The sequence below is a fragment of the Stegastes partitus genome, unplaced genomic scaffold (assembly GCF_000690725.1).
Source record: "Stegastes partitus isolate 25-593 unplaced genomic scaffold, Stegastes_partitus-1.0.2 Scaffold228, whole genome shotgun sequence".
Lineage (NCBI taxonomy): Eukaryota > Metazoa > Chordata > Actinopteri > Pomacentridae > Stegastes > Stegastes partitus.
The window spans coordinates 350,052-371,055 of record NW_007577959.1 but is presented as its reverse complement, the minus strand read 5'-3'; the positions used below and the strand labels follow the sequence as shown (position 1 = coordinate 371,055).

At 37.7% G+C, this 21,004-nt stretch overlaps 2 protein-coding genes across 2 annotated transcripts; both read right to left on the bottom strand.

Annotated features, from left to right (window-relative positions):
* Positions 1–1,050: 1,050 nt before the first annotated feature.
* tmem45a (transmembrane protein 45a) lies at positions 1,051–7,790 on the bottom strand. The gene is made up of 6 exons (XM_008281283.1): positions 7,638–7,790; positions 4,176–4,383; positions 3,798–4,010; positions 2,779–2,963; positions 2,554–2,696; positions 1,051–2,395 (listed from the first exon to the last, which is right to left on the bottom strand). The coding sequence occupies exons 2-6, from the start codon at positions 4,369–4,371 to the stop codon at positions 2,299–2,301; spliced, it is 834 nt and encodes a 277-aa protein (XP_008279505.1). The 5' UTR covers positions 4,372–4,383; positions 7,638–7,790; the 3' UTR covers positions 1,051–2,298.
* A 4,740-nt stretch (positions 7,791–12,530) lies between these two features.
* On the bottom strand, positions 12,531–18,629 carry lnp1 (leukemia NUP98 fusion partner 1). The gene is made up of 4 exons (XM_008281282.1): positions 18,444–18,629; positions 15,309–15,554; positions 14,432–14,530; positions 12,531–12,638 (listed from the first exon to the last, which is right to left on the bottom strand). Exons 1-4 carry the CDS (start codon positions 18,627–18,629, stop codon positions 12,531–12,533), a joined length of 639 nt encoding a protein of 212 aa, XP_008279504.1.
* Between the last annotated feature and the right edge of the window lie 2,375 nt (positions 18,630–21,004).

Sequence of the window (21,004 nt, the reverse complement as noted above, 5' to 3'; positions counted from 1 at the left end):
TGGTTTTTTTTTAAATTATTTTTTTGGCCTTTGTGCCTTTACTTGATAGTTCAGTGAGAGAGAGACAGGAAAGTGGGGGAGAAGAATGGGAGGAGGACATGCGGGAAAGGGCCATGAGCGGGATTCGAACCCATGACCTCCACATCGGGACCGCAGCCCTGTACATGGGACGCCAGCTCAACCAGGTGAGCTATAGCGGCGCCCCAAGAACCATGTTTTTAAGCACAAAGTGAGCCTTCTTTAACATAGAAGATCTTTGCTCACGCCTGTTGGCAGTAGGTTTGTATTGTCCTGACCTGACAAAAATAAGTCTGCAGGAACTATTTATCGACCTTGGAACAGTAGTACTATCTCCTGCTGGAATAACAATGTGATTTAGAGCTAATTTGTAACTGATACATGAAGAGTAGGAAATGACAGATTGATTTTCAGCTTTATATCCTGAATTCTGTGCATAGTTCTAACTTTACAAGTGGCACAAAAGTATGACAAAGTTGCTAAACCAGTGGTGAAAAAGTAAAATAACTGTACTTAAGTACAGTTTTGAAGTACTTGTACTTTACTTGAGTATTTCCATTTGATGTTACTTTATTCTTTGACTCCACTACATTTGTCTGACAGCTTTAGTTACTTTTAGAGTGAACATTTTTCACAATGGATAATATACCAAGCGTTTAAAATACAGCACATTGTTAAAGATTCCATCCTCTTCTTGGCTTCTTACAGACAGCAGCATGTACTCCGGCTCACGTTTCAATTACTTTAAGTAATGATTTTTCCCTCTAAACTTCTCACGTGGTGTCATTTAAATAAATGTCCAAATGATTCAATATTTCACCAAAAAGGCAAGAAGTCCAAAAAGTGGAAACAGATTTGAGTATCAGAACTTTCTTTTTACTCTCATTATTAATGTAACAATAGCTCAGATTTATTTGCTGTCCCTGTATATAATAAAACTGTATTAAATTCCTGCATTGGTAATTTTATTTAAGTGTCTGAATACTACCGCTGCTATAAAATGTGATAGGTAACATATAATCAGTAACAATCGCAACTGTAGTAAATTTGATAAGAATATCAAATAGAAAACGTTGAACATTTAAACAATTTTAATAAAATTCTGATTATTTGGCATTTGGGTTTGACTCACACATGTGACTCAACCTCTGAACATACAAAACAAAAAAAAGCCATATGAAATATGTAAATACATACTTTCAAGTCATTTACGTTGATGATTGTTTTGTTTTGTTTTTTACCACAAGATGGCACTACTGAACACCAAAATCTCAAAAGAAGTTTGGCAAGTCAAATGGAAAGCATGCAATCCGTAGAAAAATCCTGTTCTGTTACACTGAATGTGCAAATTATTACCAAAAATATGACAGAGTACATGAAAAGTTGCTTTAAAATAAATAGCAGGTTAAAAGGGGTTTTACAGGTGATTAAATAAGGCAGAGGTAGAGATATGTTTCTATGTTAAAGCATCCAGAAACCATATGTCCATATCCCTTTACTGTCTGTGTGCCTTTGCTTCTGGTCGTGCTGCTGCTGGTGCTGCGGACATCACATCCCTGATTTAACTGTGACGTAAGGGCTGATCAAAGAGTTCAGATACTGTCTGTGGTATATTTGAGATTTCACTGTGGACCTCAAACATCACATTTTGTGTCAGTAGGCTGCTGAATGATCCAAACTTCACTTTAAGGATCATCAGTGTTTAAGAGAGGTGGGTCCGCGGCTACCAACCACAGAAGAAACAGCAGTTTTTAAAGTGGAAGAGATGCAGTCACCAAGACCAGAGATGGTGCATCAGGTCAGCATGCTTGTTGTTTTCTTCAATATTCATATGGTTGTGCACCATACACTGGGCATCTGATTGTCAAGGCAGAGTTGTACTGAAGCGTCCTGAGGGGTCTGACGGAGAACATTTGGTGCAAACAGCCTGAACTGTGGTGCGATGGCGAGTAATACCAGCACAGTGATTACACGCATGGGTTTTTTGGCTTCAACAACACATCATCATTTTTCACCCACTGTACTCACCAGATTTGGCTCCCTGTGATTCCTTCCTCTTCCCCAAAATGAAATTCAAGCTGAATTTTGACACGGTTTAGGAGATCATGCAGAAGGTGTTTAGCTACATAACAGGAGTCTTTGAATGTAACTACTTCAACCCAGATGGTGGTCAAAATCAAATCAGGTGTTTTTTAAAAAAAAAAAAACACAGTCTCTAAAACTTTTTGATCATCCCTCATATCCATAAGTAACTATGCACGCATACAAAGATGATCCTCTTCATAAAATCTCATCCTCTGACTCTGGATCTCGCTCTCTGGTCTTCAGAAGTCCCATCTCCATTGGAGGAGTCCTCTTCAACCTGGAGCGAACCACACTGAAGAAAAAAACACAACAAACACCAGAGTCTCACATAAACTGCGCTATAGGAGGTGCTCGAGTTGTTATGAACAGAGTGGATGAAACCTGTCAGGCTTCCAGGACAAACAAACAAGCAGCAGCTCATTGAGATGTCTAAAGTGGAGCAGTTCTCACCAGCTGACGGTGCAGTAGAGCACGCTCACGACGAGCATGGCGAAGGCAAGGTGCCAGGAATAACACATGGTGATGAACATCATGTTGTTGTGATCTTTCAGGTCCCACTCAGGACCGTGTGGAGGATACAGCACGAATCCAATCTGTGGTGAAAGAGAAGGTAATGTCAACGATTTATGTAAAGTACAAATATTATCATAAACTTCTGCAGGCATTCAGATTTACCTCCCAGAACCAGCTCCCCTGTAGCACGGTGAGAGTGCAGCGCAGCAGCTCCAGGATGATGTTGCCTCGGTGGAACACCTCCAGGAACGCCACGAGAGCCTCGCCAAAGACAGCATAGAGGAGGAGCTGGTGCACATGGACGTCCAGCATGCTCCTGCCATGGAGGTGGTAGAGGAAAAGAAATCCTGACAGAACAAGAGAAAGTAATTGATGGAGAAAAAAAAGTATAAAGTAAGTAAAACATGTTTTGACAAATGTACCGCTTTGTTTGTATCATCCAAAGTAACAGTGATGAATTCATGTGCACTTTGCTGAGTTAGCTGCCCTAATAAAAACATTTTACAACTGTAAAAATGATTCCCAATCAAAGATACCAGGGGGTTAATGGAAATATTGCAGAATGGCTGAAATATTTCTGAAAAAACAAAGTTTACCATAGTTTTGAAATTGTACATGTATACATTCATTCAGCTTAAACCTGCTCAAGACAAATTGCATTTGACTGTGTAAAAAAAAGGACAAATTAGCAGATATGTTACCTAGAAGTAGTGATTAATGACTGAAAATTGATTCATTTCAAGAGCTAAAACGTACTGGATAATGGTGGAAATAACTCCAGATAGCTAAACGAATTAATAAAGAGTGTAAATGGTTAGCTAAACCAGCAAGGAACTAGTCAGAATGGCTAGTAAAAGTAATGGATATAATATTAAATAGGTAGAGTTAGCTAAAAGTGATGGATAAAATGATAAAACGCTCCAAATGTTGAGGCCTCATTATTGTGTCCACTAAATGAAGTATCCATCTAAACTTTACTTATTTTACCTTCAATCCAACAAAACCAGTTTTTAAATAAATCTAGGCAAAGAATTATGCTGTCGAATCTTCACTCATAGGAAAGGCCTAATTAAAAAATTAGCTCCATTTTCTTTGTTTCAATCTTTTGGGGGTATTGTGTGTCTTAAAATAAAAGCTCGGGAATCACTGATGTCACTGAAAAATGTCTTTCCTCTTCCTACCTTCATTAAAGAAAGCAATAGCCAGCATCAGCCTGTCCAGTGCCGGCGGCGCTGCCTCTGTGGTGTGGATGATCAGAGAAACGGCACCAGCCAGGCCAAAGAACAGATACATGGTGGTGTGCTGCCAGTTCATCAGATCCTCCCAGTGCTTCTCTGCAAAGTCATACAACTGAAGCTTTGGTCCGTCTGCTGCAAACTGCTCTGCCAGCATCCCTGCAGAGCACAGCGGAGGAAACGCTCAGATCACCTTAATCAAAGTTCCTGTAAACGCCTGTTTGTTTAGTTGAAGTTAATGACTGACTCAGTGTGAGGTGTATTAATGCAGAAAACTCCTGCCAGCTGAGTGTAAAAACACAAGGAATACGGATACGCACTTACCAACAAAGGAGAAGAAGAGTATGATAGAGCTCTCAATGATCTCCAGGCGTCGCTGCGACGCTCTGCTGGACAGACGAGTGGAACCGATGTTCTTGTTCCTGCGGGTGGCGTGCCAGAGCGAGTACTTTCCTGTCCACCAGATCCCAGCTACGAGGAAGAAACTCCCAGGGAGAGCGTGGCCCTTGAAGCTGCCCATGACTGAAAACACCTGTAACGTAAGAGAAAACACATCTATGAGCAGGTATTTCTTAATAGTTTCATAACTTCAAGAGATAGAACTTGCTACCTAAATTTCTAAAAGAATTCTGTATTATATCAGCAAAGTGCGACCTTCAAATGCAGGTTGTTAATGCATGAAAACAGAGTTCACCTTATTTATAGTTTGGGAGATGTTTTTTATACAATACATAGAGAAACATTCTTAGTGAGGTTGGCAAAAGTGGAGAAGTAAAAAAACATGAAGGAAAAAGTGGAGGCGTGCCTGTAATTTAGGTAAACAGCATAATCAGACATAATTAGAGTGTGTGTTGGCGACGGCTCTTCAGCTGACCTTGGAAGAAGTGTGTCTAGAAGGTCTAGACGTTTGCACCTTTACATGCTAAAATAAAACCTGTTTCTAGGATCAGAATCAGTTTTAACACCCTGTAGGTTTTCACATATGAGGAATCTGACAGGTTGATGTGGTGCTTTACAAGAAAGGGAAGTTTTTTAAAGAAAGATAAAAGGATTGAAAAAGAGAGCAAGTGTGAAAAGACGAAGCAACAGAAGTGCTGAAGTGCAACAAATCCAAGGAATTTTAAGTAATAAAACTAATCTATATGTGCATAGGGCTGCTTTTTCATTTTGGGCTAAAATACAGATTATTTTCTGGATTATTGTTTAAATGGTGAAAATGTCAATCAGTTTTTCACAAAGCTGATGTCTTTAATGTCTTGTTTTGTCAACAACCCAAAGATAACATCTTTCAGTTTTTCAAGGATCTCACTCAATATAAGCATATTTTTACACACAGAGTGCAGAGAAATATTCACAAGTCGCTAAATTTTAAAGTACTTGTGTTTTACTTAAGTATTTCCCCTTTGTAACTCACATTGTATGAATTTATGTCATGTTCAAATTATTTTCCTTGTTTTTAAATCTGTCAGTTAATTAATCCATTAGTTTCTTGGCGTATAAAATGTCAGAAAATTGTGAAAGAAAGCACCAAAAACCTGTGCTTTCCCAAGCAAACATGACAAATGTCTTAGTTTATACAGTTTATGGAGAAATAAAGAAACCAGAAAATGGAAGCTGGAATGAACCTGGAATCAGAGAATTTTGGCTTCTTTTCTTTAAATAGTAAAGGTGACCCATTATCAAAATAGTTGACATGATGAGTTCTGTACAAAGAGGCTTACAGCATCATCGGACTTTTATTGCAGATTCTTTTTGGTAATGATTAGCCATAATTTCCGTGACAATTAATCCTGCACCCGATTTAACCTGATTTATGTGGGCTGCTGTCTGCCTTCATCTGCTGACTGCATTTACACGTTTATTCTCTCCAATAAAACACAAAGAGTGAATGACAAAAACAAAAAAACAGGGCACCATTTCAAAGTGCTATCTTTTATCCACTATGCACCTCCCTTACAGTTTCACTGGAAATGTGAATTGATTTTAAAGAGTTCAAAGAAGCTTTATGAACTTGTTTGACTTCAGCCCCATGAAGCAATGATTCATACTTTGTAAAGTCTGTGAGCAGAGCAGGAGTGGTATCAGCAGAGAATAAAGCTCATGCATGGCTGCGCTCTGCTTTGTGATGGAGATGACAGACAATATTCTGTCCAGCAACAAAGGGGAACCTTTTGATGAAGGAACCTCAATATAAGCAGACTGTTTGAGATGTTAAACTGAGCTCATCTGTGTCAGACGCCTCTCTAGACTGAGGTAAACACTTCAGTCGCTATGACAACACCTCCCTCCAACACGCCACTCGAGTGTCACTGGAGGACTCATCAGCGTTTGTCCGATTTACTCACAAAATCAACAACATCTGTGCTTGTCTTGTTTCCAGGTGCAACATTAACCACAATTGTTCAAGGGCTTCAGCCAGTAGAAGCATATTTTCATGACACCATGGAAACCATATTCACCCAAGTCTGTTATTGTTGAGGTACTTGTGTTTTACTTGAGTATTTTAAATTTGCATGTGCATTTTATTGCAGGAAATTATGTAGTGATTACTATTACTGTGCCATAAAAAAATTTACTTTTTAAATTAACCGTAATTTTATATATTTATTTGTTTTACTTTATTATTATTGTTTTATTTTATTATTAACAGTTGACTGACATCATACAGATGTTTTTATTAAATTATTGATAATAACTAGAAAAGCCTATAAAAAAGTATTAATTTACATGTTAAAAATAATTGTAAATAACATCCAGACCAAACACCTGTATGTTTTTTTTCCCTGTAAGTTTTTAAAAAATACACTATAAGTTACTTCATCCACTCACATACATCGATCCACATTTTTACAATTAGTCATTTGTTCTTTCACACTGTTTTATGGTGAAATTACTCTGGTTTACTGTATTTAAATCTATTAAAATATTAATATTTTGCAAATATTTGCTGTTATTTTCTCAGTTTTGACAGTTACAGCATTCCTTTTTTTTTGACATATTTTTTTCCTGGCACCAGATTTTTACTTTCAATTGTAATAGGATTTGTGCTATTATCATTATTATTATCATTATTATTTGTTTTTGTTTGTTTTTTACAATGTGACAGGTCAGATAGCTTTAGATAGGGCTGCAACTCACAATTATGTTCATTGATGATCAATCTGTGAATTTATTTTTTTGTTTTGTTTGGTGAAAAGTGTTTCCTAAGATGTCCAAGTCCAAGATGACAAATGTCTTGTTCTGTCTACAACCCAAAGATATTTACTTTACTATCATAGCGAAGCACAAAAAGCGGAAATATTCACATTCACACAAGCAATTGTTGCAGCTATTGCTCAGGTTAAGATTTTATACCAAGCATTAAAATAGATGCAACAGTACCTGAAGTCAGCATATGGATGGCAGAAGATTCTAGTTTTGATGATGAGGCTACTTTTTATAGACCCCAGCTGTTTGCTTTCCAAACAGATTTTTGTACTCAGGTTTTTTTTTTCTCAGCATAAACAAAGTCAGTGCAAAGCTTGACAAACGGACACACATTCATAAAAGCTAGCCTCTTTTCATGAGAAATCTGAAATTAAATTCCAAATTGGGTGTAGACAATCCTACATGAGAGTTTTCCTCTATAAGGACACTGTTGTGATCTTTTTTCTAAAGGCACTAAGTGTTTTAGAGGCAGGACTGCTGTAATTTAAGGGCCTGGCTGTAAATTACAGCCACTGTTCAGGACACAGCAGCCCAGAATTCCTTCAGTGTAAAAAAGAAAAAAGAGGGAGGCAGCCTTACCCGAGTTTGTTTGTCTCTGGAGATGAAAAGTTGCTGGAAGTATGTCCAGATGGAAGAATCAAAGCATCTTCATTGCTTCAGCACACTGATATTTGTTCCACCGGTAAAGAAGAAGGTTTTCTGCCGTGCCCTTCAGTAAACATCAGCTCTCTGCTCCTGTTTCCCAGCAGCTTCCAGATCCGTTTCACAACCTTTTTTTTTTCTCTCCCTCTCCCTAATTTTCCAACTCCAAACACTTCAGACTTTTACTCTCCAATCAGCTCTCCCATTGGCGGACCGAGGTGAGGTGGCGTCATCGCTCCGGGCTGAGATTGGCTGACGGGTGCGTCGGTCTCGTGTGTCCACGTGTGCACTTTCACTCCGCCTGCTCGTGCTCGGCTCTGTCCCTCCTCGCTCGTAGGAAACCGCTACTTTCCCTCCGTGCTGAGCCAAAGCAGGCCGGACTAGGCCAGACTGGGACAGGATCTCCGGCACGTACACAGCTGGAAGACGTCCTTATCTCCAGGAGGTTTACTCATTTAATTCAAACAGTCCTCAATGTGACTTACTGGGATGAAAGTAGAGTGTTGGCAGACTTTATGAGGCAAACAGCTAAAGTCAACACAAGTAGGCATCGTTTTAAAACAACAAGAAACACTTTGTTGGAAGAGAATGCACACCCTTCAGCTTTATGTTGGAGTTTAGTGCAGAGAAGTCCCTTTTACATCATGATCACCTTAATTTGGCTTAAAAAAATGTCTCTTCTATTTCTAAATGAAAACAGATTTTTTTTTTTTTTTTAACAATGTAATACTAATTAATTAAAAATCTAAAATGTAAAACAAGTGATTGCATAAGTATTCACCCCCTTTCAAGTGATTCACCAAATTCATTACAGGTGCAGTCAGTCAGTGCTAGAAGCCTCACAGTCAATGAAAAGGAGTTCATCTTACTGCAGTGATTGTAGTTTAAAGACACCTGCATCTGGAATCACTGGTGAATCAGTTCTCCTGATTATAGCAACACCATGAAGACAAAAGAACACTCCAAGCAACCCCATAAAAGGGTTCTAAAAACCACAAGCCAGGGGATGGATGCAAGAAATGTTTCATGTTACTAAATGTCCCCTGGAGTACAATAACTCCATCATTAAGAAATGGAAGCAATATAGCACATACATAAATCAGCCCTAGAGCAGGCCATCCTCAAAAGCTGAGTGACTGTACAAGAAGGAGACTAGTGAAAGAGGCCACCAAGATACCGATGACTCCTCTGAAAGAGTTATAAGCTCCAGTGGCTGAGATAGGGTAGACTGTGCATATAGCAGCTGTTGCCTGTTCTTCACCAGTTAAAGCTTTATGGGAGAGTGGCAGAAAACAGAAAGCCACTGTTGAAAGGAGCTCATATTGAATCTTTACTCCAAAAGTCATGTGGGAGACTCTGAAATCAACTGGAAGAACAGTGTTTGATCTGTTAAGACCAAAATTTGGCTTTCTGCCCATCAGACTAGACAGGATGTTTAGCAACACCAAACACTGCATCTCATCTCAAACGCATTGTCCACACTTTAAAGCATGGTGGTGGCAGCATCATGATGTGAGGATGCTACTCAGCAGCAGGGCTTGAAGGCTTGCAAAAGTAAAGGAAAAAATAAATATCAAGTATATGGAAATCCTGTAGCACAATCTGATGCAGTCAGCAAGAGAACTGTAACTTGGGAGAAGATTTATTTTTCAACAAGTCAGTGGCCGGAAGTACACAGCAGATTTTCAGTTTGTCTGATTTGAGAAAGGTCTGTGCTTCACTATTATGGGATTTGAATACATTTAAATACTTGGGGGTTTTTTCGGCCTTTTTGAAATGCTGGAATGTCAGGAGCTGTATAATGAAAGCACAATAAAACAAGATCATTTCTGTAAATATGTTAAGATGCAGACAAGTGTGTATTTCTTTAAAGCAAACCAAACCAAATTTAGCAAGGATGTGTCACATCAGTGTGTTTTTATTCAAGACCACAATAGTCACAGCAAAGCAGTGCTGTATGTTTGTTCTCAAAAAGACAGTGAACCTGAAGGTTGATGCTGCTCTGTTCATTGTATGTTAAACCCAGTGTTACTTCAACCTTTAGAGCAGCAGTTTTTTCAGTACAACACATTGAACATATAAGCTCCACGTTAAAGTTGTACTCAAACCAATAATCTTTATCTATTCTGCAGAGTGCAAACACTTTCATGTTGGTTCATCATAAATGAAAATCATTTAATAAATTAGCTGAGATCATAAACTTTTTCATATGAGTAACATGAAATACTCATAATGGAGAGACAACGATTAGTAACGAGAACTGAATCACATTCATATAATTGCATATTAAAATGAGTAAATATATAAATACTTTCAGTGCACACTGTAAACTTCTCCTTTGGCAGTGCAAAACACACAACACAAGAGAGGTGTTCCAAAGCTCAACAGTGCAGCAACAATTGTTTAGACTTCTAATGCAAAAATGTTCACATGCAAAACAAGAACAAAGGTAAGGCAGGATGGAAGATGGGATATGACACTAGTACAGGAGGAGGAGAGATGATAAACAGGTATTAAACAGGTTTTGCACTCATTTGCTTTAAGCAAAGTACTATCATGATGTAATCAAATCTGTTTACCGCATTTAGTTCTGATGTCAACATGGACTGAATGTACCATACACACACACACAAAAGAACATCAGTTGAAATTAGTTTGAATGTGCAAATGTGCTACATACTATTGATACTGAAGTGTTTAAAGTAATAAAATTAATCTTAAATGTTCTTAGTCACTTCTTTTGAGTTAGTGGATGAGATTGACAGCACTCTCATTCTGTGTTTAGCTGAGCATAAGGATTCACAACAGAACAAAGCAGCTAGCGCCGTTTTATCCAAATAAAACAGATTCTACATTCCACATTGCATCATTTCTCTATTCACTTTCAGTAGTCAAAGTCAATTGTACTTATGAAACACCTTTATAAAACAGTAAAACTTCAACCAAAGTGCAGTAGGATTACATAGCATAACATAACAGAGCAGATCTTAGGTGAAAAATTAAACTGTTCCAGAGGTTGGAAGCAGCCTGTTTTATCTTGGAACATGCAGGTGCATCTAGTTGGTTGACCTCAACGCTCTCATCGGGGCATGAAGATTTGACTCCCCTAAAAACACAATAAAATCTTAAGATGATTCCTGAAGCAGACAGGAAGCCAGTGAAGGGAGGTCAGTTCTGGTGTCATGTGATCATGCTTTTTTTTTCCCTTTAGAAGAGTCACATTTTGTACCAGCTGCAGATGTTAAAGATGAACTGCAGCTGGCTGTTGCATGCAGTATGCTTTTATACTTTTATAACCATACCCATATTTGTATATCATGACAATTGTCATAAAACTACACCTTGAACTTTGACGCTTATGTTAATGTGTCCATCACAATCTGAAGTAGTTGAAATTTGATGTATAAAGAAAAAAATTTGCAAATTGGAACACAGAGTTAAACTTGAATACTGTCTGTGTGCTCTTGGCTGCTCAGGTTTGTTTATAGTCAGGTGATGATGTATGCAGCATATCATGCGCTGCAGAGGATTGTGGGTCAGAATGGCCAGAGAAGCATGCTGGTTAGCATAGTGCAAAATGTTACCAGATGTACGAGGACATCCTGGTACTTTTGGCATACTGTATTTGACATACTATGCATTAGGACCCTTTAAATCTGTTTTTGACAAGCTAAGCAGTGTAGTAGTATGGGTACTGGAACATACTGAAAATCTGTCTATCAGCACCACTACAGCACATTCAGTGCAGTTTGCATGACCTCCTATTAAAGCACAAAACTCCCCTCAGGAAGTTAAAGAACCAACTGGGGATAAACCCTGTCGTCACTGGAAGCAGATGTTCTGCAGTCACTCAATATAGCAGCATCTGCAAAGGCTGTAATAGAATAGAATAGAATAGAATAGAATAGAATAGAACTTTATTGATCCCTTTGGTGCAAACCTCAGGGAAATTGTGAATTGTGGGGAATTGTGTGTGTAATATGAAGTGAAGTAGAATATTCTGTGAAACAAGGTATTAAAACATTATTTTACTTGCAGTTCACTCTCTCTATTGATTCATGGTGTTTACTTCGCAACAGAATTTGAAATTTGGCAATTGCTACAAAGGAAATTAAAATAACAAACCAGTTTTCCTACTTTTTTCCAGTTGATTTTTAATGTTTTTTCAATTTTGGTTTTTGGAAGAGACACGAAAAAAACACCTTGTATTCTTGTTTGTTTCACTTTTGGTATTTGAGATTATACTTTAGTATCATGGCAACTTTCATATCTATCATTTATCCTTTTCTGTTTTCTCAATGTTTCCAATCGAGCTCTGCTGAAGTTGTAAATACTCATATACTGTCCATCATAGAAAGAGTATCTTGGAGTTGCTTACTGTACACTTGATGTCCAAAAGTTTCAATTTGCTCAACTTGGACATTTCAAGCCTGAATCAAACACAATGTTAGCTCTGTAGTTAAGACAGAATATCTTGTTTTTACTGAAAATATAAATTAGCTTGAAAAATTTGCTCCACATAGCTGCAGGTCATGTAAGTGCTTAGCATGTCTGAAAAATCTAGAAAACAAGACATGCAACAAAAAAGACAAATCCTCTGATAATTGTGCATTAATTTGCACTGAAGATCTTATATATAAAGACGCAGTGTGAGATGCCACCAAATGGCAATTTCTCTGTCTTACTGGGGAGCTCTTTAGTCTTTCACAGTGTCCAGGGCCCTTCAGTGACAGAGGACAGTCTCTCGATGGGTATTCATGCAGAAGGGCCGAGGTGTGAAGGTTTGGTGGAGGTTTTGGGGTCAGTGGGTCACATAGACATGCAGGACCGTTATGGGACTGTAGTGCGGGACGAAGACCAGTAGAGGGGCTTTGACATGGACACGTGGACACGGCATGTGGGACACGTCTGTTTCTTCCATAGCCACTGCTCCATGCACTGAAACACATTTTGAACGACATTGTTACCTTGACTGGGGGGGATTTAACGAACAAACATTATAAAAGAATAAATTAGCATTCATAAAAATACTGATTGAAGTGGACATTTTAGACAGATTTGGCCTGTTTTCTGGTTAATCTGTAAATTAACACTTCTATTGTGATTTTACAAGATATTATTATAAAATCTATAAAATAATAGTAAATTGTTTTAAAAATTTTCAGTTAAAACATTGTCATTAAAGCACAGGTGTTGATTTTCTTAATTAATGCCAGGATGTAATTTCCAGAATGCCGATCTACTATTAGCACATGAAGACTGGGATCAACACTGACCGCTCATTGGGAGGACACTAGTCTTACTCTATTATACATTCACTGCATTGTTGAAGGAGCCCAACTATTTCAAGTCCAAGCAGTTTCCTGCTTTTAAAAAGTTGTAAAACAGCTAAAATCTAAAGTAGGTTAATTTAAATATAAAGAATTGTTTCCTTGGTAATTTACTGACTCTTTGTTTTCTCTGTCACTACACAAAACCTTAACACTTACTCAAGTGAACACAAAACACTTGAACTTCACTTGAGCATCATGAAATAAATCAAGATTACACAAGTCATCCTACAAGTCCTCAGTACAGTCTATAAAGTGACTTAAAACCATAAAGACAAAGATGCAACCAAATCACAGTAAACAAAGTCATTACATCCACTGCATGACACACAAAATGAAATGACAATGTATTCTGCTGAAATGCTATTTAAATATACTTCTTGTGTGATATTTAAAACCATGTAATGAATGTAACCATGAAGATATTGACTAATTTCCCACCTAGTAACAAGCTGTGAGTCACAAAGTACCATGATTGCACATAAACTGTTCAAGCAAATATTTTTTAAACCCATTCATAACATAGTATTATAAAGAGGCACACATTGTTTGCTAGTGGAAAAGTGGTTTTAATCTGGCAAGTGTAAATAAACTCTATTATAATCAGGAAATTTCAAGTACCAGTAATTCTTTGAACATATACACTCAAAATAATGAGACCTGTAAACAACACTACAAATCTAAAGCTTTTTCAGACACTTTAAATGTTTTTATTTAATAATTCTGTTTTAGAAATCCTCCTAAATTTGGCTTTTGTCTCTGAAGAAAAAAAGGTTGTAATGACTCCAAAGCTGACACAGTGATGGCTTCCAACAGGACACTTTTAAAGGATCAGGTCAAACACAGTAAAGGCCCTGAGAGTTGAACACTTGAATGTCATGGCATACGGTTGTAAATATTTAGGAGAGAATCCTGATGTTTGGCCAGCGGCTGCAAATCTCCCATCTGTCCAGAGATGTACGACCTCCATCCACAGAGTGATATCAGCGATGCCTCCGCAGGGACAGTTGGCGACGGAATGTGTACTGCTCTTTTTCCTTGGAAATTGGTTCATCTGCAGACTTCCTCCTCTCATCCGAACGCCTCCTCACTGGGAAAGCTGCTGCCTCACCGCCGCTGCTGCTGCTGCTGCTGCGGGGTTGACTCGGCTCTAACCTCCAAGCCGCCTTCAGCACCCACCAAACGGAGACATCATGATCAGAGAGTGTCCAGTGCAGCTGCCTTAGCTGTCAGAGTGCACCATGCTGCTACAGAGACTGTTTTCATACCAATTCACTTCATGCATGTCCAGGAATGAGCTGCCTTCATGCACCACAGATCTGATATGTGACATGCTGGGATTGGAGAGAACAGAGTAGAGAAGAGACATGCAATTCATCTGAACTACACAAGTTTTCTTACCTCTTTGTGGAAGCGGTGTGTACAGTTAAACTCTTGGACTCCTGTTCCATTTTTACGCAGTTCTTCATGACAGATCAGGCACAACTTGTCATTATCATTCTGTAAAACAAAACAGTCTGCTAAGTTTTCTCATTCAAAGTCTGACCAAGAAAGTCATATTTGTGTGTGACGCATAGTTACAATATTCATTTAAACATAATTCCCTTTGCTTGCTCAAAAATCTCCAAAGGGCAACTGACCAGCATAGATCACAAATTCTCTGCTGCCTAATGTCCCATCACAAACTACTGCTGGTATATGCTTGTATGTGCTCAGCCAATACAGTTTAAACCATGCTAAGTAGAAAATAATTTGCATTTGTAACTCTAAAAAATCTTTGTAAACCACTCTTGTGAAAACCAAATGTGAATAACACATGTTTACATTTATCTTAGAATTGTTCCATAATTTAATCCCAATTTCTAAAGCATTTTGTACAGTGTTCTTACCTATATCTGTCAGGTCATATTTACTCTCTCATATTGAAAAAAAAACACATATTTTTTGTGTTATTTTCTATAATACAGTTTCATAATATTGGACTTGGATGATGATAGTAACCAGTTCTTAGTAGTAAATAGTGGGAAGTGAGTGAATTATGTAAGCGTTTGGGTTATGTCATTGAGTTCACACCAGTCTGTGATCCTGTCAGCACATTAAGGTAAAACATCTTTTAACACTCTCTAAGTGCGCCTTAATCTTTAAAGATGTCGTAATACCTTACTGGAGAAAGACAGTGGACTGAGCCTGCAGTTAACTGGATAATCTATAACACACTGGACTTGAAAAAAACACAAACTAGTTTTATTTTAATTTACTTTATGGCACTTCTGCTCACCAGAGACATGGTCCTTTTATCAGCAAGGGAAAGCCTCTTCTCCAGTGACTCAGTGAGCTCTGGGATAGTGGTGATGCGGTTCTCTGGGATGCACGTCTTGGAGCGGCTGTTGTCGTCTGAGGAGACCCGTCGAGCTCTCGGGTGAGGCCTGACCTCTGCCTTCTCCTCCCTGGGTTTGATGTGGCTGGGAGTGGGAGCCATGGTGGCTGCATGGAACTTGTTTAGCTTCATGGCATCCAACTGTGACTGAGGATCACACAGAGAAGGATGATAGTGTCATCACACAGCAACAGCTGACTGGCCCAGAGTGTCTAATGTTGTATTTGCATGTTTGAAAACGTGCAGATCAGCAGTGAGAGGATGAAGCAGAGAGACGACCACGTTGAGCTTTTTGTCTGTGAATGGGGTTAATCTCTCACACACTAATATCCTTAAGTAACATGTTAGCAAATCACCCTCCTAATTATAGTTTACTCCTCAACTTAGACCCGGCAGTTGTTAGACTGTTTACACAGCAGGGATAAGCTTATAATTAAATTGTTGCAAAACAGGTATGTTGAAGGTAAATATTGCACTTTTGAAAATGTCCATATATTAATCACTAACTGCTGAACCTGTGACTGCACTGGTGTCGTTCTGGATAGCTTACATTAAATATTTAGGAATTCAAAGTAAGGAAAAGCTCAGTGGTTTGAAGCATACTGTGCAGGAACTGCTTTGAGTGTATTTGGACCAAAAATTTAAATATTAAAAACTAGGACGCGCATGTTATGTCAGTGTCTTTATATGAATCCCCACCATTTGTGCTTTGGTTTTAACTGTACTGCCCTTTATGTGCATTTTCAAATTATCTAGAAAACAATGCATCTGAATTTATAACCACACTGGATAGAAAAAAAGCTTATGATTTTACATGGTTTTTTAAAATGATTATTTTACAAATAGTTTTTCTAAAATTTTGAAATAGTAAAAAATATGAATAAAATTACAAAAATGTGCCGTTAATTTACATGTCTAATTAAAATAACACTAAAACCTGTAACTGTAAATAACTGTAAAATGTTCACTTTTGTAAAGGACTTTTTTTTTGTTTTTTTTTACATAAAAAGACATACTTGGCAGTTTATAATAGTTTCACAGATGTTTCTGTTTTTTTTGTTTTTAAAAAAAAAAATAATTATACTGTCAAATTCAAACTCAATACCATAAATATATTTCTAAAATTAGATACAATTAGGAGCAAATGTTTATTAAATAGGAGCAGAAGTTTTTAACAAGAAAATGATGAATATATTTATCTATGTACATATATGTGTGTGTGTAAGTAAAATGTAATTGTTTTTACACAGGTAAATGTCTTTTATTAAAAATATTAAAGCTAAAATATACACAGGGTATTTTGTTTCATTGTGGAATGTACTGTGTTTTTACAAGGTGATTAATTTCCACTATTTTACAGAAATTTCTTGGTGCTCCAGTTGTCAGAATATTTTCTGTTCGTCGTTGTTGTTGTTGTTGTTGTTGTTGTTGTTGTTACAGTTTAGTGATTGAGATTGCATTGTGTGGTTTTCTCCTCCTCTGGATCACTTGCTAAAGTTGATCAGTGGTGGCAGAAGCACAGATTTTCAACCCAACCCCATTGTTTGGGTCATCACTGCTTTGCTTGATGCCATGTAGAAGCTAATTTATAGGTGCACTGGCATTATTATAATGCTGTCTGGCTGCTTTAGTGAGATGACAGCGGGCTCAGAATGTTTGACTCCTATAGATAAAAACTCACGACAGAGTAAGTAAGATGCATTATAAAGGAAGACTTGTTAATGAGAAAATCCTGAAAATAAATCAATGGGAGAATCCTTTATTGCTGGAAATGTGAGTTTTATGACACAAGTCCTTTCATTCCCCCCAAAAAGCCAATTGTCTGCTTTGTAGAACCAGATCAGAAATATCCTGCCCATTGTGTTGTTGCACTGACCAACATGGTGTCATGAAACTTTGTGTGTGTGTGTGTGTGTGGTAGAAGTACAATCTGTGGAGGGAAACATTTATTTTGGTGAAAAGTCTCCAAACTTTTGAACTTGCAGCTTTGGCTTTCTCCCATTTCTTTAGACAGGGATGTAGCCTTGCTAGTCTGAAGTGGCAACCTCCAAACATCCTCCATGGAGAAGGTGGCTTCTATTTGTATAAGACTGCTGGCATGCAACAATCCACAGTTTTAAATCGTGAGATATGTTTATAAGAATATAATATAAATAATATAAACCTCCTTACACATCACCATAAAAATAGGACAAAGACCAGACTCACAACCAGGTCTGCATTCATTTCAAAACTATTCTGTTGACCAGAGTGATGCTGTGAACCGACTCCAAGTCAGCATGTGGCAGGGTTTGATCCCTGATGTGAAGTAACAGAGAAAACTTAAGACCAGTCATGAGTAGTCAGACACACAAATGATCTCATGTGACCTCTTGAAACTAGTTTTGTCACTGAAAGCATCACCAATTCTGTCATTCACAGACGCTCTGTTGAAATATTACATGCAGTACAGAAAGTGTTCCGCTTTTTTTCTGTTGGGCAGCACGGATATATTAGCAGCTTTAAACAGCATATTCAACTGTGCATCTTTGTGCGTTTTTAATTGTGTGCTGGGGGAGCGTCATATACTTGTGAATCAACACACATTATTGATGTGAAATGGGGGAAGTGAAATCACAGGTCGGGACAGCCTATTTCTAAACACTATCACAGACCTACAAAGCCTGGATAGAGGTTTTACAGGCATTAAATAACTCTGAAATATACACAAATTCATGCTTTGGTCCTTTTTTTTTTAGCTTTATTACTTGAATATGCAGTATATACCTTTTTTAAATATTCAATGATGACATACTGGATGTTGATTAACAAAGGTACGGACAGTATTTTTTTTGTAAATTTATCTTTAAATGTGGATTTACGTAAGTGTTTTACATAAGTTTAAAAGTGTGGTTCAAGCTTGGGCAGGCAGGATGTAGAGAAACCATCAGAGAGTAGGAGAAATGTTTAGTTAAAAGTGTTTATATATCAGTGCAAACATTAATCAAACACTGAGCAGCCGTGAAAAGTCACATGCATGGAATTATTAGTCCTTACCACAGTCGGGAGGGATGCTCTTCGATCAGCTTGTGCTTTTGCAGGCCTCCTGAAGCTGCGTTTTCTCTCTCTGTTGTGTCCACTTTCTGCTCCATGACCCCAGTAGCTACTCATCCACTTTGTGAAGTTACCATCATCATCTTCGTCATTGTCCATAATGATAGCAGGCAGTAACCTGAGAGACATGATGAAGCTGTGCAGGGAGCCTCCTGGTGCAGCTAGTCCTGGTGCAACAGATGAAAGTGTGATCCTGCCTCGGTGGTACTGAGGGAAGAGACAGCACTGAGCTGACCTACTAAGTCTCTACTACACAATGCTGTCCCACAAGGCAAAGGTAGCTTACTTCAATTAGAGTCCTCTGCTGCCTCAAGCATTGTTGCTGTAGCTGTGTTATTCTCGGAAGAGCCAAAAATAAACTGCAGAGCTTTTGCCCAAGTCTTTAAATAAGTGAATCCGCTGTAATCTGTTTACCGTCGCTGGCAGAAAGTAAAAATGGAGGTGATGGGAACAAACAGGGAGGCGGGAAACATAGAGGAGCAGCTCGTGCTTTGGCTCCACAGCTTTTAATCTTTCCATTACAGTCATGGGCCTGGGGGTAGACAACTGAAACTCCAATTTCCCCATACTTTCCACTTGCCAAGTACATCAAACCTGTCAATAATTATGGAGCGCAGGCAGCTCTGTCTGCTGCTGTGTGCTGGGAGCCCGAGGCTTCTGCAGCAATGGACAGACAGGATGGGAGCATATCTGTTCATATTACACTGGATGCTAGTGAGACATATTCTTTTTTTCCATGTTTTTAGTTATTTATTGTGCTTCTTAATCAAATATATAAAGTCAACAGTTCTTATAGACGAGAAATCCAACTGTATAATACATTATCAGCAAATAGAAAAGCAACATTTTTTTGACAAAAACCATTACAAGCACATTTTGTACGTCAGAAGTGGAAAGTATGTGAGTCAGTTTAGTACTTAAGTACAGTTCTAATGTATTTTTTTCTTTACTTGAGTGGTTAAGTGTTATGCTACTTTCTTTAAAGCAGCAGAAGTTGAGCCAAAGTGCTTTCTGTTAGAGAAATAAGACTGACGAAGCAAATATACCCAATTCTTTTATTTATTTATTTTTTCATTTTTGCATCATCCCCTTTGTTGTTCTAACACTGCAAATTTCCCCACTGTGGGATTAATTAATAGCTTATCTTATTTTATCTTTTCTTATAGTATCTAAAGCATCAAGGTTAAGAGTTCACAATACATTGCTACAGTTAAAACCTCTACTATATTTTTGTTTTTAGACAAATACTGGTCAGAGCAGATTGTTGCTTGTAGACAAGTTTTTAGATGAGACATGCAGAGTAAAGTGATTTTGATGAAACATCACAATTTTACGTTTAGATTTTGCATCGTTTTTACAGTTTCTGGTTCTGATAAATGGTGTCAATTTGGAGATTTAAAAAATAAATAAATAAATAAATAAAATGCCATTTACATGCCATGAAATACATGAAGTGTAATACATTAAATTATGCCACCAGATAGTATGTAAAATTACCTAAATCTGACTAAGAAACAAATGATATCTTAACTTAGTTTGCATATGCACACACATAAAACATGGCAATGATGTATAAACTACAATGCAAATGTTAGAAAAGATGCATTTCAGATCAGAAACATTGCTTGTGTGCATTAGTTAGTGCACAAAGAGAAATTATACAAAATGATGATCAGTTTCAGGAAGATGGAAGTAAAATTTAAATTTTTACAAACTGAAATGGCGGTAAGAATCTCAGAAACTTGAGTCTTTAAGAGGAAGGATAATCTGGGCAGGTACTGTTATGAGACATTCATGCTGCTTTGTCATGTAACCTCCGATCACTGCTGAGAACAAGATTACAGTAAGCTGCTGTTATTCCAAAGAGGAGACTCAATTAAGGTAAACTCTGATGACAAACTACCAAGAAACAAAGAAAAAAACAAAGGAAAGGACTCTTTATGCATGCCTATGCTGAAATATAAAAATAACTTCCATGCAAATAATTTTATTTTTTGAGTTACTGGTAAATACTCCAGCATTTAGATTACTGCAGGGATTGTGCTACAAATATCATTTAAGCAATTAAAATCTTAACAGCGGTTGTACATTGCAGTATAATACTGTGCTTTATTTGTGTGTCTGTATCAAAAAGAGATTTTTTCATTTGCAAATGCTCGATGAAAAAAAAATATACTAAAGTATTGCAAAAATACTTAGTGGAGCAAGGAAATAACAAACAAACTGCAGAAATAAAACAAAATTCAATGAAGTTCCGTTAATCTCATTAAATTATCCAACTGGAATCATTTGTTGTGTTCTCTTCGGTGATCTGCAAACATTTTCCAAGTACCTGCTCCCTTTCTCCACACGCCACCCTGCATTACGAGAGCACAGACACGCCTCAGTGCTCACAGGTTACCAAACACCTTGTGGCAGCAGCTAAAACTAAGCCAAGCAGCGCTAACAATAGCAGACACATTTTACAGGAATAACAGATGAAGTCAAGAGTAGGTAGAAGATCA